The following is a 17,955-nucleotide window of genomic DNA, read 5'->3' as shown; positions in this document are numbered from 1 at the left end:
CCTGCCTCCGCCTTCCAAGTAGCTGGGCTTACAGGTATCTGCCACTGCACCTGGCTAGAGTGAACCACTTCTATATACAACAACGTAGATAGATCTCAAAAACATTAGGCTTAAAGAAGATTTACAACAGAGCATGAGGTTCTGGAACAGGCAAAACTAAACTATGGTGAGAAAAAAAATCAGAATGATGGTTGTCTTTTAGGAGGACCAGGTAGAGGTAACTATTGATTGCAAAGGACTATAAGGACTTTCAAGGACTTTGTGTGTTTGTGTCCCCTCAAAACCCATATGTTGAAACTCTAATCCCCAATTTGAAGATGAGGCCTTTGGAGAGTAGCTAGGTCACGACAGTGGAGCCCTCTGAATGGTGTTAGTAGCCTTATAAGAAGGACCCAAGAGAGCTCTTTTCCCTACTCTTTCTGCCACATGAGGATATAATGAAAAAATAACAGTCCACAACCCAGAAGAGGGCCCTCACCAGACTCTAACCATGCTGACACCTTGATCTCAGATTTCCAGCCTCCAGTACTGAGAAATAAACTTCTGTAGTTTAAGACCTCTAGTCTATGGTTACTTGTTATCACAGTCTAAAAAGACTAAGGCAAAGACTGGAAGAATTTTGGAGGTAAAGCCAATGTTCCATATTGCAATAGGATTTTTTAAGTGTATGCATTAGTCAAAAATCAGAGAAAACATAGAAGATTCGTGCATGTCACTGTATGTAATCTTGCCTTAAGAGATAAAAGCAAACAAAAAATTGAACTGTGGATAATGTTACCATGCTGAAGTACTTAAGAGAAAAGTACATTAATGACTGAAATTTACTTTGAAATACATAAAAAAATAAGATGGATTAATAAATGGACAGAGAAAAGAATAGACATGTATGAAGAAAGCATAGTAAAATGTTATTGGTAGAATCTTGGAGGTAAATACAAAGTTGTCACTGTAAGATTATTTTAAATAAGATATTGGAAAAGCAAGCACAGTAAACTTAAGAGTATATTCCTTTTTCCTTGTTTTTTGAATTAGAGACTCTGTCGCCTAGGTTGGAATGCAGTGGTGCGATCCTGGCTCTCTGCAACCTCAGCCTTCTGGATTTAAGCAATTCTCTGGCCATAGCCTCCCAAGTAGCTAGGACTACAGGTGAATGTCACCAAGCCCGGCTAATTTTTGTATTTTCAGTAGAGATGGTGTTTTGCCATGTTGGCCAGGCTGGTTTCAAACTCCTGACCTCAGGTGATCCACCTGCCTCAGCCTCCCAAAGTGCTGGGATTACAGGCCTGAGCCACCATGCCCGGCCTCCAAGTGAAATTTTCAACAAAATGTAATTTGTATTTTGGAAGTATAAAATACTTCTGCTTATTGAACAATCAGTGCTTGACAGATGCCCAAATTAAAAAGCAAAAATGTTTTCTAACTCTCAAACAGAATAACAATAATCCTGGCCCATGACTAAGCAAGGACACAGAGTTTCCTGATTTATATTCTTATAACTTGTTTTAGGGTGATAATTGCAAATTTTTAGATTATAATGTAACTTACACATGTCCCAAGGAAGCCTCAAGCAGAACTCAAAAAATACTACATGGTTTTGATGTCCAGATATCCTTTCCAGGAATTTTATACCTTGTTAAACATAACTAGGTTTTAAAAAGTGATTTCTGATAGTTTGTACTAATATATCAACCTTATTACAGGGCAAATAAACCATGAAACCTTTTTAGTACTATAAGCATTTCCCTACTTTTATTGGCAAACACTAATTTTAACTAGTATGTACATGAATGTATGCATGTGTTTGTATGTATTTGTATATTCTTTGACATTTGCAAAGCACTCAAGCATGAATGCTCTGTCAGGTTATACATTACCTCCAGTATAGGGTTTCCAGTTATAATACTTTCCTCGGAAAGGCATATTGTCAAAGTCTGCACACTGTTTCTCTCGAAAATCTCGGGAACCCAAAGGGCATGGCTAAAATAAAATAAAATCATAAATAGTACCATTGTTGGAAAATACCAAAAGCAAGGGACAATGTCCCTAAATGAACTGCATCAAATTAACTCACTACCTTATTCAGTGGCTATAATTCTAGCATTTGCTTTATGGTTTTACAGTCAGTATTCATACTGAAGTGTGTGAATTGTCATCTTAGCTATAAAAGATATAACTGAGGTAATTTAAACAAAGTGTTAGACAGTTTCCCTATAACTTTACAGTTGGATACATGTCATAGTTCTCTTTGTAGTCAGTTCATCAGGTATCTCCTTATAAAGACACATAAAACCTAGATGAATAAATTAAAACACAAAATCCTTTTTGGATTATTAATTGTGGTTTGGACCCCCACTACTATAACTATTTACTATTTAGCCTTGACAAAAAAACATTTTAAATGAGGAATAAAGTAGACAAAATGCTAGACCTCAAGTATAAACACCTTAAAATTCAAGGTATTTGGACTTACTAAGATTTACAGGTAACATATTAACATCACAGATAATAGAATACAAAATGGCCAAAAACATGTACATTTACTTGAGGTGTGGAGAAGGATGTTAAGGGGGTGAAAAGAGGATTATCTGTTCTTAAAAGTTGAAAATGTTCCATGTATTCAGAAATGCTTCTGAATTTTTTTAAAGAGAAAAGTCTTGCCAATCCAGCTAGCTCTAGATTCCATATACCACAGGCTCATCCTAAACTCAACCTTTAAGTTCACAAAGAATTATAAAGCTCACAGTGTTTAAGTGATATGACTTACTTTGACTTATTTTTTAAAGTTCAATAGCTGTAGTACTTAAAAACTAAAATTACTGATTTTCAAAGACTGACCGAGAAAAACGGAAGAACAGAATATGTCATTACAGAAAATTCTGAATTGGGAATAAATGAAAAGTATGTTACAGGCACACTTAGAGATTGTTTTGAGGACTTTCTACTACCCTCCCTTAGATCTCTGAGTTTGCTTTGTATAGTTTTCTGAGGAGAGTACATTGTAAATGGTCACTCTGAAGCATATGCAGTAATAATAGACCACAATGTACAAATATTTGCATGGTGATCATTACTGCCTATATACTACATTTCAATTTTCACCATATCAAGTCCAAAACACACAGATTCAGAGTGTGGCAGGTCCACACTCTGTTATGAGTCCTGCATTTTAAAATGTTTTCAGCTCATTAAAATGACATGTCAGTGATAAAACCTAGTGATTAATCTTGTCAAATTACCCTCTTGCTTGCCTTTAAATAAACGAAAAATATTTACCATAGGCTAAATGGTGTATCATGCCAGAAGGATATGTTTTTGGGGTCTTTTGTTTCCTGGTCTGCTAATCTTTGGATCTTTTACTTTTCAAGTTATTTTTAGTGAATCCCACAGAAGGACTAACATTGTCAGTGGCTTTTGTCATGCAGCAAGACTACTTTTAGAAGCAAATAACAATTAAAAAAAAAATACAAACAATTTGAACTCTAGCTCTAAGTTTTCACACAGCACTTAAGTATCTGTAAAGCACCAATCACCAAAGTTCTTCGAAGCATGGCTGTCAACTTCGTTGGAGAAACAATACACAAATGGAAAAATGACCATGAAAAAAGAACCATCTTGAGCAATATATATAGTATATGACAGCATGTTACATATTGTCTATATGTGCTGGGTACAAGTAAAATATAAATGTGTCCATGATTAGCTAGGTATATATCAGTTGAGAAAAAAATCTTGAACATGTACCAAAGTATTACAGAAACTGTTCTAGTTAAGAAAAAAAAAAAAGGACTTGTGAGGGAGTGGGAGACTATTAAGAATGAAGCCAAGAAAAGCCATGGGAATAGGAAGGGAAAAGTTCACATACTGGGAATGGTTGGAAAAAGACCATCCTCGAAAGATGATGAACTATTTGGATGCATAAGAGGAAATGATATTTCACATATATAAGCACCAGTACATTAAGAAGACCTTGAGTTAAGAAACTAAAACATCATGAGGGTCATTCGCTTAAAGGCAAACAAAACAAAAATGCAATTTTTTTAGTATCTTCTAACAATTCTCCTAAATAAAAGTAAAATGTCCAATATGAGGATATTGCTGTTTAATGAAGCATTTGGTAACATTTCATGAAATTTTTGATCCATGTTTTTCCTGTGATAACCACTCTTAGGATGGGCATAATAAAAAGATTAACAATAATAATAGCAAGCTAGTATTTACTAAGTACTTATTCTGTGGCACACTGTACAAAGATCTTTAGATATATTATCTATATACCCTTTCTCAACACTCTTTTGAGGTAGTTATAATTAATCCTACTTTACAACAAAGTAAACTGGGGTACAGAAAAGTTGCTTAGTAATAGTTTCACTGTGCAAGGATACTTTCATGATAAGTGTTGGAGTCTCCTCTGGTTACTCTCTAAATGCTACAATAACAGCCTTAAAGGTTTTTGCTTCCCTAAAATGTACGAAAACCTAATAGGAACAATTTGGGTTCTAGACTTAGCCTGGCCATTCAAAGATAAGAAACTTGCAAGTTTCTGATCTTTCCAAACCACTTTTTTTCTCATTTGTAAAATGAGAGGGCTAAAAGCAAGAGTTTTGGAATAAGGCAGACCTGGATTATTTCTAACTTGGTCATTTATTTAATTCATGGTCTTGAGTAATTTACTTGTCTAAGCCTCATCTATAAACTGGGGGTAATACTAATATTTACCTCCTAGGGAACAGATTCTGCAAACTGTTTAGCTCTGTACCTGGCCTAAGGTAGTACTTAATAACTATTAGCAACTGTGAAGGTCTTGGGTCTAGGTGTCCTTACACTCATTCCTTACCCTTCTGTTCTGCTCTGTATTTTAGGGGAACAAACCCTGAAAGCTCCGTTTCTCAGGCTTTTTTGTCAGCTGACTTATGGTTGGCTTCAGGTAATGGGAGGCACTAGTTGGAGAAGCCAGGGTATTTTTCTCCTTTCCTCTGTACCTCGGACAGCATCTCAGGCAGAAGCAGAATCTTTTTTGTAGCTCCAGCTCCCTAGCCTTCTACCCTGTGATTCCAGCTTCTGCTGTGTGATTGTAGCCTCTGGGCTCTGAGAAAACTACCTTCTATGTATCTTCCTGGTAGGAACTAGTCAGACTCTCATCATCCATGTAGTCAATTCCTTGCATTAAATGCCCTCTATTTTCATATTCAAAGTTATCTACACTATCATAGTTAAACCTTGATTGATACAACAGTTATCATCATCATCATCATCATGAACTACTTGGAAAACTGAATAAATACAGGTTTCCAGGTAATATTTTTCTCTTTAGGGCAGAAGTTGTCAAACTTTTACTGTAAAGGCCCAAATAGTGAATATTTTAGGCTTTGCAGGCCATGTATCTCTGTTGCAACTACTCAACTGTGCATTATAGTGTGAGAGAACCCATAGGCAATATGTAAATAAATGGCCATGGCTGTGTTCCAATAAAAATACTTATAAAAAGAGTTAATCAGTAAGATTGGGCCCAAGAGGTACAATGTGTCAAACCCTGGTGTAGGGTGTTAACATAATATGGATATATCTGTTTGGCAGCATTTCACAGAAGAACCGAACTCAATTATTAATTTCTCAGTCAATATAGAATCACACCTTTTAAGAATTCATGTTATAAGTGATATAATCTAATTTGCATAAGATGCTTGGATTTCCTCTATAATTACCCCAAAGTGGTCATACAATCTATATAAACATATACAGAAAAAAAGATCAAACACTTTTCAAACAGCTGCAATTATTAGCAGGTTCTTCCTTACTTTCATTCAAAACCTGCCTTTTTATAATCCAATTATCTTTCTCCATCCTTCTGTGTCCACACTGAATAAATCTAACCCTAAACTGAAAGGTATCTGGACCTTGATGGCTTTTGTAGGTGCACATCATAACTTATCATTAGTTCTCTTACAACAAAGCAGCAAGAACTGGCCTTAAGTATCTTTCTTTTCATGTTAGCAGGTATTCATAAAATGCTTAATATGTGGCAGATATAATCTAGGCTGCAGGGTTACTGAGAAACAAAACCCAGATAGATTATATCTCTGCTTTTATGGAGTTTACTCTAGTTGGAGATGAGAAAGAAGAAAAATAAAGCAAGATAAGGAGACTGACAGTGAGGCAGGAGGGAAGTTGTTTTAAATAGTATGATCAGAGAAATCCTCTCTGATAAGGTGGCATTCAAGTGGAGAGCTAAAAGAAACTGCACAAATGATTTATGTACATATCCATATCCCTGAAAAGAATCTTCCAGAACACAGTAAATCCAAAGGCCCTAAGGCAGAAATGTATTCAGGGTGTTCAAAGAATAGTATAGAGAATGGAAAGGTTTAAGGGAATTGAAGTACACTTGGGGACTTGATTCCATGCCATTGCTTCTAGAATACATCAGCCAGTATTGTTTTCCTGATTTCATTCCATCAGGGAATGCTCTGAATTTGTGTTGATTAAAAGTAAGCTCAGTTGGAGTTATATATGCTGGTTTGAAAAAATGAGAGTGAAAGAGGAATTCCTTAAGGAAACATTATGTAAAATACATTTTTGTTTTGTTTGGGAATAGTAGAGAGTTTAAAGAATAATGCTTTAAGGATCCTTAAATTACTTAAGGATAATACATGCTGACACTATGCAGAAACCATAACAGAAAACAGAGGGCATAAGCAACAGATTTTTAAAGTAAAATCCTGACAGATTTTCAGCATTCTAGTGCTAACACTGATCAAGCATCTTCTCTTTCAAAAAACAAACTAGCAGGGCCCTGTATAAATCTGGAGAGCAAAGCTGCAGGTCTCAACATCTTTAGGTCTTAGTATTTTAAAAGAAACAAATTAATATTAGCATCTTTATCACCACTCTCTTCCCAGAGATCTGTATAAGTTAACAGTCTTCCAACTATCTTGTTTAGCAGTATCTCCTTTTGACTAAACTTAATACTTTGTATGGGTAGATAAATCTGGAAGAAAAAAAAAGAATAATTCTCTGAGGCATAAAAGGTGTTACAGAAAGAAATTTCAGCTTCTGCTTACAAACTTTTCAGTGGCATTTCTATTACTGGGGTTCTAATCCTGGTTTTGTCCTAAAGAATACGGTGATCTTGGCAAGTCCCCAATCCTTTTTGTGCCTTTTTTCATTTGCAAAATATGGCTCCAAAACTCTTACCTTCAAGAGAAATATGTATCAAAATGTCTTGCAAATGAGGAAAATTCTGCAAATGATGTATAATTTCTTATTGGTAATATGATAAGAGGTCCAAGAAGGAAAATGCCTTTGTCCCTTTCCCTTTCCTTTCCTCTGCTCTTCTAAAGGAGATAGGCAGGCTGGAAAGATACAATGACTCCTACGGCATCAGGGAAAACTGCAAACTGAGCAAACCTGGCCATCTGTTCTTTTGCTTCCTTTCTCTACCCCTTTCCCACTTTCTGCTGCTTCTTTTTTGCTTTCATACCAAATTCACTCTTGCATCATCCCCATTACACCAGACCAACCTTCAACACTTCCAAAATTTAATTTTATTCTTTCTCTACAGGAAAACAACATATTCTTAGCAGATTGTACCCTGATTGTTGAGGGAGTTTGAAATCCAACCCCTGTTCTAGCAAGTCATGTACTTGACAAGGGACCGTGAAGGGTTACATTTTTATGTGTTCACCCAGATGGGCATCTTTTTATAAATTACACAAAGGTACCACATGGGCTAACAAAAGCCTTGCTTCTATAACCTCTTTTACAAGTTGCAAACAGATTTCCTGATTCCCTAGTTATCAGATACTATGTATTTAAAGTAATTCATACTAGGGCATTCAAATAAAGTTAAATTTAGTGGTCAGTCCCTGTAGTGAAGCATCTCAACCCGTTTGTATTCAACTTTCTTCTATTTTTTCTCCCAAATGGTTTCTGATTGTTTTCACTGTACATTTACTTTTAAAGCAAAAGGAAACAAAGAGCAGATAACCCAAATTGTCCAGACTAACTTGAATCTAGCTGTCATGCTTGATACCATAATCTTCTATGCAGGTTTTAAAAATTAAAGTTACTTGTATTTGCCTTGAATAGTCTGAATTTTATTAAAATATCATCTACCTGTAGCATAATTTTTTCCCCGAGCTTATAAACACGTTAAAAAACTGGTTAGCCATAATAGCTCATTCCTGTAATCCCAGTACTTTGAGAGGCTGAGGCGGGTGGATTGCTCAAGTTCAGGAGTTTGAGACCAGCCTGGGTAACATGGCAAAACCCATCTCTACCAAAAATACAAAAATGAGCTGGGCGTGGTGGTGCATGCCTGTAGTCCCAGCTACTTGGGAGGCTGAGGTGGGAGGACTCCTTGAGCCTGGGAGGCAGAAGTTGCAGTGAGTCTAGATCACACCACTGCACTTTAGCCTGGGCAACAGAGCTTGAGCTCTATTTTGTGCTTAAAATCTAGTCCTTATTTCTTAAAACATAATATACACCATAAAATTCATATTAACTTAGGAAAGATTACCAAGATATTGTTCCTGTTGTTTTTTGTCATGTGTGTAGTTAGATAGGCATGAGCAGGGCAGGAAAGGGCTCTCCCCCACCCACTAGGACTATCAGGTGACAGTTTGGCAGTTATCACATTGCCTTTCTAAAAGTGATAAATTGGCAGCTGGCACCAGGAAGAGGCCATTTCCTGATGGTCCACACCTGTTGCACTAAAGTGTTAATTGAACGCAAATGTCAGCAAGAAGCAACTTCCTGGGTATGCACATTAAGAGACAAAATGATGGAGTATGACCTTCCAGGGTCATTCCACCAGAAAAGAGAAGAAAAGCCTCAGATGGGCGTGTGTACAACTTCCTAAACACACTGAGCAAGCTCACCTCCTAGGAGCAAGGAGGGCACTGCATATGCGGGCAACCCACTCTAAGGGAAGACTCACTGGAAAGGGGGCCAGCCTATAAAGTTCTAGGATGAAGGTTAAACACTGCACTTCTCAGTGCCCACTTGAGTCTCTGCCAAGCATCCTTTCCTTTTCTTTCTTTCCAGTTCTAAAGCCTTTTAAATAAACTTCTACTACAGCTCTGAAACTTGCTTCGGTCTCTTTCTGCCTTACGCCCCTCAGTTAAATTCTTTCTTTTGAGGAGGCAAGAACTGAGGTTGTTGCAGACCCGTATTGACTCACTACTGGTAACTCGGATACCTTCTACCAATAACATATGTAAAGTATGTTTATAAGAATAAGGTGGTTGACACATATTTGTTTTCTAATTGTAATCTCAGACATGATTATAACACTGTTAGTCAATGGATCAACTCCGAACCTCGTCTTCACTTAACCTGCACCTCTCCCTGAGGGCAAAATGTGTAGTTTCAGAATGTTCTCAGCTATCTGGTAAGGTTAGACTAGAAGTAAGACAATGTCTAAGGTGACCCAATTCTTTCAGAGCTTACCAGGCCACACTCACCTCCCAAGGGATTCATCTCTTTTAAGAGCACTAGATCAGAAATTCTGTGCTTTACTGTATCTTTTTCATAGCACTAGCCTGTTGCTAAGCATTAGTTTCCTTTTTAAAAAAATACTTGTCTTTCTGCTTCAGAAAAGTGACTTGAAGATTTGAAGAGGTACTGAATACCAATTAGGTACTAGAAATAGCGCTAGATGTCTTAAGTATGTTACTTCTTTTAATTCTAAACAACTCTGCAAGTTTCATAGAGCCTATTTATATAAGAGTCAAATAAAACTTAGAGAGGTTACGTGATTTGCCAAGGTCAAATAGCCACATGTGTCACAGTCAGGATTCACACTCAAGTCAATTTAACTCCAAACTGCATGCTTTATTTTTACCACAATCCTATCTCCAAATATATAATTTTCCTGTCTGGCACAACCAAGGCAAAAACACTATTTAATGATCTAAGCAATGCATTGAAAGGGAAAAAAATTGCTGAATAATATACTCCTCTAGCAAAGCTGACTGAGAACATATCCAAATACGACATAATCTATACTTAAATCTTAGAACAGACCACAAATGACCTGGAAAACCCTTTTTCTTCATACATTTTTTTATAGCTTTGATGCATAAAGAAGAGAAACCAAATGTTTAAGATGCAAGAATAATGTGCCTTTCCATCCCAGCCCAAGCAGAGCTTACATGTTTCACCAAAAGTTCTATCATAGTTATATTATCAAGCAAACACCAAATCACAAATAATAAGGAATAAGAAAAATACAAAGATTATTTTGGTTTTGGAAAACAACTAAGCCCCAGGAAACTCCTTTTAGAAATGTGGAAAAGTCCTTTTCATAGTAGCTAATATTTCTTCTTTAGGCTTTGATATAAAATTTGGTTTGTAACCTTTATATGACCATATTTTTACTCTTTACAAAAATTAAGTTTTCTAGTAAGGTATTTACAACACTAACCTTTACCTTCTGCTACTTAAAATAGTTACAATATTTAGATCAATTTTTATCCTCTTAGAACATTCTGTGTGATAGTTTTAAGTCATTTGAATGAAAACCTTCAGAAAAACAGAAATGCCTAATTGGTAGTCAGTGTTCTTTACGCCAGTAAAAAGAAGATTCCATATGCATAATAATTAAAAGTCTATTTTTGAGACGCTCTGAAGCAAACATTTTTCAGAAGATTGAGCACAGATCTGGGGTCTTCACTTTTCATAATGGCTCTGCCAGAAAATCATGTTAGTTCCTACCTTTGCACATTTATAAAAACTGTCAGGACCCAATCAACCATTTATCTCTATCTCCAAAAACAAGAACTGTGTCCTCTTTTTTTCTGCCCTCCAAACCCAGGTTCCACAAGACCATGACTAGCTCATGATACCAAAAACTCAACTGTAGTTCCTGGCTTAAGAGAAGGACCAAATTTTATCCAGGTCGCCTATATATCTTTAATAAATGCTCCTGGTATCACAGTAGTTTAAAGATGAAAAGTATATTAATTTGTTCCTGCTGTAGCTATTGTTTTTATGTTATTCCAGCCTGGAGACCATTATGTGCATATCAAAGACAGGTTCCTTATGTAGCTGGTTTTGAAGACTTTCTAGGGTGACAAACTGTGATGCAGGAAACAAACTGTCCGTCCAACACCCCCTGATGCAACTAATCAGCCTCAGAGTCTAATATCTGAATACCTTTGGCATCTAGACTGGTTATGTTGCCATAGGGAGTGGGCATGCCAATTTTATAGCTTGATATCCTTTTCTAATCTATTCTTAAATCTTTAGAATGAAAATTTTGTCTTCATAAGTTGCTTCTTGTATTTATGTGGATCTTTTCTTTGCAATTGGGTTGAGAGGGATAGGAGTTAATGAAAACACTGTTTCCTTTCCACCAAAGAGCTCTCTTCTCTTCTTACCACTTCTGTATCTTTTAAATGTTTGTGGTAGAAATTAAATAAGCACTAGAAAGAAACTGCAAATATATTGTTTTTGTGCTTGCTACCTTTTAAGACTATTTGGCCATGTTGGTTCTAAGTCCTAATTTCTCCTCTAACCTAAGCAAAAAGATTCCTATGAGCCTTGTATGTTTCAATCTGATTCACCAGTATAGGGCTCCACATAGGAGGAATATCAAAGCTTCAAGATAATAAATTATTACTTTTTGGTTGTGGATATATCTCCTTTTGTCACAGCCACAAGAAATTATGAATCTTAGAACTGATAGTGTTTGTCTCTTTACTTGGGTTACTAGGAAGCTCAGAGAAAAATTTGTGACCCATCTTCTGTAAGTGGAAGAACCTTGTGGTACATATTTAAGATACTGCTTAAATTATATATTTATACATATAATTTTATATATTTTAAAAATCGTATCTATATTATTTTCATTTTCCTCTGATATTCTAATTTATTATATTTTTTGGTTGTGATTTTAATGTAGTGCTATAAGGTAACAACACTAATAACAATTATTATTATGTGTAAAACCATGAGAACCATCCAGTAATCCATAGTACCAACTACTCAACCACAGAAATAAGAGGATCAAGACTATTATATTACATGGGCTATGTAGAATGGGTTGCAAGGTCCTAAAAAAATTATAAGTAAAATGTATCAAAACACAGTTGAATAAGCCTAATATTCTGGATTTTCTATTTTCTTTTTTTTTTTTATTTGTTGAGACAGGGTCTCACTCTGTCACCCAGGGTGGAGGGTAGTGGCAGTATCTCAGCTTACTGTAGCCTCCACCTCCCAGGCTCAGGTGATCCTCCTACCTTAGCCTCCCAAGTAGCTGGGACTAAAGGCATGCACCATGATGCCCAGCTAATTTCTGTAATTTTGTAGAGATGGGCTCTTGCCGTGTTGCCCAGGCTGGTCTCAAACTCCTGAGCTCAAGCAATCCACCTGATTCTGCCTCCTGAAGTGCTAGGATTATAGGTGTGAGCCATGGCACCCAGCCAATTTTCTATTTTCTATTGCAACTTACACTCTGAGCATACATTAGAAAACACACAGCAAGTCTCAAAGACTCATGGCAATAAATAAAGAACCCTGCTTCTCCAGCTGTTTTACTATCTGACATTATCTTATTGGTTTGAGCACTGATTAGAAAATTCTTTCCAGATCATTTGAACTTATTCTATGTATTACTTCTAATTAACTTTCGAGAAAAGTTTTGACATCACAAATGACCAAGCCAAAAATGCTTGACTAGTCTAGTCCTTGGCTGTCAAATTGATTTTAACTAATTGGAAAGTTTTCTTTCAAATCTTAAGACCATTCAATGTGATATGCATAGTATTAAATTATGTAAAATATGTACTAAGGCAGGAAGCTGGTTTGATGAAAGAAAAGTATATCCTTTTAAATCCTTTAAATAGGTGTGGCTCACACACTACAGACACCTGGGCATCATCAGAAAAAAAGAACATTTAAACTATTATACATTTAGAAAAAGCACAAGAGTTAAAGAACACAGACATAATACCATACTGTTTCAATAATAACACCTATTCTTTGTTAACTGAAAAATACTAAACTCTTGCTTACATTGCTCAAGTCTTTTTTTTTTTTTTTTTTTTTGAGATAGGATCTCGCTCTGTCATCCAAGCTGGGGTGCAGTGGTGCGATCTTGGCTTACTGCAACCTCCATCTCCTGGGTTCAAGCGATCCTCTCACCACAGCCTCCCGAGTAGCTGGGACTACAGGCACACACCACCAAGCAGAGCTAATTTTTGTAGAGAAGGAGTTTCACCATGTTGCCCAGGCTGGTCTTGAACTCCTGATATCAAGTGATCCGCTCACCTTGGTCTCCCAAAGTGCTAGGATTACAGGAGTGAGCCGCCATTTCCGGCCACTATACTCAGTCAACTCCAATCACCTCACCTTTTACGATTTATTATTAATTTCCATGACCTATAATATAGTTTATATAATAGATACTCTTAGAATAGATTTTTAAAATATAGATGTTTCTGCTCTAATATGACACGTGCATTCATGAAAAATCTCTTTCTGCAAAATTACACACTAAAAATAGAAGGCATATGGGAAAAATTGGGTTAGAGGCAGATGTAGGAACCAATGAAGGAGAAGGAGAAGTAAGAATGTTGTAGCTCTTGGAAGTCTACTGAAAATGAAGTAAGCTGAAGATTCAGAATTGCCTATTAGATTTAACAGCATGGAAATCATCTGAGACTTAACAAGAGCATTTCCACTGAATGATCTCAAGGCAAAAATCTGATAGGAGCAATTTTAGAAAAAAAAATGTGAAGAGAAGAAATGGATTCAGTAAGTACAGACAAGTTTTGAGAAATTTTGTTTCAATGGGAAACAAAGCAATGGGAAAATAACTAGCATGGTTTTTTGGTTGGTTGGTTTTTTTACAGATAGGAGCATGTTTGTATGTTTATGAAAAAATCCAGAAGAGAAGATGTTAGGACAATTATCTGCATATTTATAAAATCACCAAGAATTAAGACAGAAGTATAGTTGGAGAGCATGAAAGTGTGGAATAGTGGGTTAACAATCTAATGACATGAATTAAAAGCTGTGGTTTTTAGATAGACGGAGGAAGAGTGATCTGGAGGAGTAATGAGATATAAACATTGTCAATCCACTTTCAGGCTTAGTCATTCAAGGGCTAAGAAAGAAAACAAAAGCCTTCCAGTTTGAAAACTATACAAGAAGCAGTATCTTCAGAGGAAGAGCCAGTTTCTACTAAAATAAGAAGGTGAAAGGAAGGAAAATTCAGAGAAGTAAGTATTAGGGATTTTGAATTCCTGAAGGTACAGAAGAAGTTTCAGTAATTGGGCAGGGATAGAAAATAGGACAGACAAGGAAATATACAGCATCCCTACTGGATGAGGGATGATATAGGAGTCTGGGGCTTCTTGCAGTGGCAAACACAGAATAAAGGACATAATAAGATTAATTCTGTGGAGTCAAGAAAGATAGTGGTGTTGAAGTTGTGAGTGTGTGGGGCAGGGCAGTTCAGGGTGTTTGTGCCTCTCTTGATATCTGTTGGGGAGAATATACTTGTTCCTAGAGCTGGAGCTCCACCTTGACCCTTATTCATGGAGCTGAGGCCAGCTCCATTCATAACTAACAATTTAAAAAATTCATGTGACCTTCACACACCTGGATTTCTTATCAAATAGTTTAAAATTTAAAAAATTTCCCTACTCTAGGGAAACAGTAAGCTAATTTTTCATAGCAGAGATTGGTTTTACTTACATCTGTGTTGCAGGAGCGATACCGTTTCCTTTCCCCAAGGCAGTATTTTCCACCTCCAGAAGGTCTGAAATAACATTTTTTTTTAACATGTGAATATAATACATCTATCCAAACAAAGAGTATATATATTGCTTGATGAAAACATATTAAAGTTTACTTTAAAAAATATAAAATTTGACACATTATTATTTATTTAAGTAACCATGCTGGTGATTGTTAGCAATTATGGTTGTTGAACATAAAAATTAAGGCAATTTATTATTAATTTGTATTAATAGTACTATCAATTTTGTATTAATGTACTAGTGATATATAAGATTCTTAATTGTCAAGATTTACATTCTCAAGAAAGTCAATCAGATCAATATATTTTATAATTATCATAGTAAATATCACTTATTTATAATGAAAAGCCATTTAAATTATATTTAACAAAATCCATAATCTGATGCTATATGTTCAACTAGGAAATGGGAAGTTTGTTTTTACTCCAGACAGGAAGCAAGGAAGCATGAAATAATAACTCCCTGGAAATAGCTTTCATTCAAAGCAAATAATGCAAAATCAAATTTCATCTCATTTTAAAATAGTCTATGAAGTTTAAAAATTTAAATCTAAAAATCAGATGGCTTTGCATTATAGAAATATTAAATACTTTGTATTTCATCAAAATTAATGAAATAGTAAGATGTCAAGTATTTGATTTACATAAATTAATCTTTAAAGGATTTAACATGAGAGAAAACCATATTCTATTATTTGGGCATACTACCACTGAGTGATAAAAACAACTAATTTCTTCTTTTAAAAGAGGTCCAGTTTATTCCCTTAAGTATCTGGGTATATTATTTATCACAGGGTTTTCTTATACTTTTATTAATTTATAGCCGCTTTCAGTTGAACTTAGGTTATTCTGTACTAGTTTTAAAAAAGATCAAGTCTAAATTATAATTTTGGCTCACTGGTATCAATAGGATCATTAAAGCTATATTTTGAATATATTTTGAATGCCAGTGAATGCTGACTCTAAGTAAGGAAGGGAAATGGCTCAGCTTGAACCAGAGAAATGAGTTGGTCAGACAAAAACAAGATAGTGGGGATGGTGGTAGTATGACTGGTTTATGAATGGGTAGCAGGAAGCTCTGCTTAGCAAGAGGGGACTAATTAATAGGAAGTGGGAGAATGGAAACAGAGAACTAATATAAAGCAAAACAATTAAGCCAAAAAGAGTAAAATAGAAGAAAAAAGACATCTGGAGTCAGGAACCAAAGAGAGCGATCCTGAGTTAAAAATAAGAAAAACTAAAAAATAAAAATAGACCATCTTTTATTTCAGAAAGAGAAAGAGAAACAAAAGGAAAAGCATTATCATAACATTCTTCATCAAATACTAGCTGGGAAAGAAGGTCCTCAACCTGAGTTCTACACAAAAATGGGCATTCGACATAAGGCAAAGAACAGTTTAGTCTCAGGGAGGACAAGAAAGTACAACTAGAGGAACTGTCCTCTAGTGCCCCATGCCCACCTGTAATGGGCATGGGGCACTGGTAGGAGGGAGAAGCACAGAGCTAGCAAAGAAGACTGATGGCCCTGGCCTTGTGCCAGGGGGACTCTGGCTGGAGAAAAGAGTGGTGGGAGAGGAGCAGTCTGACCTGCACAAAACAGTCATGGGGAGAAGAGTGGTGGCAGCTCTGGAAGATGATTAATGGGGGCATATGAATGGAAACCATTTTAACACATGGGCAGTATTCTTTTCATTGTGATTTGTGATGCGAATCAAGGCATTTCAACCCTTGAAGTGCTCTCATTGGTCCTTTTAATACTAATGTAGCAGTAATAATTTTATGTGACATGTGAAAAGACCTTAGGTTTCTTGGGAATAATAGTAATGTAGCTAAGACCAGATCTGGATTCATCCATAATTCAGTAGTTTTTAAAGGAGGAAATCTATCTGATTATTATTAGATTAAAAGTCTGGCTTATCTGGGACAGATACACAATACTTTCTATTTTTTACATTTTATTTTTAGTTACACAATAAGGGGAAAGGAAGAAAAAGAAAGTCTGTCTAACAAAGCTCCTCCACTTTCCTATGCCTATGGCTTGTTCTGAAGACAAGTACTTGGCTCACTAGCGAAACGTTTTTACAGATAACATGTGAAACCACAGCTCTGAATCATTTCCAACTGTGTCTTTTTGTTGGCTCCGGCTTACTTTAGCTACTTACGCTGGACTGTCACAGTGTCTTAGGGATGAGGAGACGCCTCCCCCGCAGGTCCTGCTGCACTCTCCCCATAGTGACCAGGGACCCCAGCCCCCATCTATGCTCTGGGGCCAAGTGCCAAAAGGAACACAATCTCCCTGATAACACCACTGCAAGATTTCACAGAAAACACAGAATTAGCTTTTAGGCAGACAGAGCTATCAGGATAGAAATACATAAGGGTCAGGTACTGACCAATTAAAGGCATTAGCATTCTCCCAATAGATAACAGACAGATAGTTCTCTAACTGTGTTTAGACACTGGTGAAGGTGCATGTGACTTGCGAATTATCTTAGCTAGGCCATGATTTATAAGCCTCTAACTTGTATTGGGAGTTCCTAAAAAAAAAGTCACATTGCTTCTTTTCCCTTGTTTCTATTCCTCTAGACTTTCAGTGTTTCTCATTATGGAGCTAGCTATAGACCTCAGAGTCTTTTTTAGATATTTTAGTATTTTCTTTAAAATTTACTTTATATTCCACTATTATTAGACTCAAGGAATGATAACACAATATGGAAAGTTCCCCAGTAAGGAATTTTTATGATGGTAATTGCTTTTTCTTTAAAAAAAAAAAAAAAAAAAAGGCCAGTTGAGGCTACAATAGTAAAAGAATGTGTTGTGGTATTTCATCTACACGAGCACTGCAGACATAATAAAAGTAATGCCAAGACATTAGGGACTGGGTACAAAAAAACCCTTATATACACTGACTAGCCATGTGTATGGCCCCCACATGAACATATGTACTGGAATTCTGCTCAGCTCTACACTCCACAATAAACCACACATACTGCACCAAGTAGAAAGCCAGGAATAGTTTGTCAAGATACAGACATCACATAATCAACTCATAACTCCAGCATGATATATCTTATTTGCAGAATATGTCAAAATGAAAGTCTTTTTAAAACCAAGCATTTGTAGACTTTTACTGATGCATTGTTTCAAATTATCAAACTTTGACAAGTCAAAATAATGATACTATGAAAGTC

The 17,955-nt window shown here is 36.1% G+C and overlaps 1 protein-coding gene across 4 annotated transcripts in view; it reads right to left on the bottom strand.

Moving 5' to 3' along the window:
- ADAMTS6 (ADAM metallopeptidase with thrombospondin type 1 motif 6) overlaps nt 1-17,955 on the bottom strand; it is a 334,404-nt gene that overhangs the window by 80,544 nt on the left and 235,905 nt on the right. For 3 of the 4 annotated variants that reach the window (XR_013532291.1, XM_078365433.1, XM_035292277.3), the window contains 3 exons: nt 16,927-17,072; nt 14,701-14,764; nt 1,875-1,977 (listed from right to left, as the gene is read on the bottom strand). Coding sequence is in view for 3 of the 4 variants with exons in the window: in XM_078365433.1 (XP_078221559.1) it covers nt 1,875-1,977; nt 14,701-14,764; nt 16,927-17,072 (313 nt within the window). In the remaining variant the exon portion in view is untranslated. The remainder of the gene's footprint in view (nt 1-1,874; nt 1,978-14,700; nt 14,765-16,926; nt 17,073-17,955) is intronic. The other variant, XM_078365434.1, reaches the window with a different exon arrangement.

This window comes from Callithrix jacchus, chromosome 2 (assembly GCF_049354715.1).
Source record: "Callithrix jacchus isolate 240 chromosome 2, calJac240_pri, whole genome shotgun sequence".
NCBI classification, from domain to species: domain Eukaryota; kingdom Metazoa; phylum Chordata; class Mammalia; order Primates; family Cebidae; genus Callithrix; species Callithrix jacchus.
The sequence above is the reverse complement of the archived record's forward strand: the minus strand, read 5'-3'. Positions and strand labels throughout refer to the sequence as shown.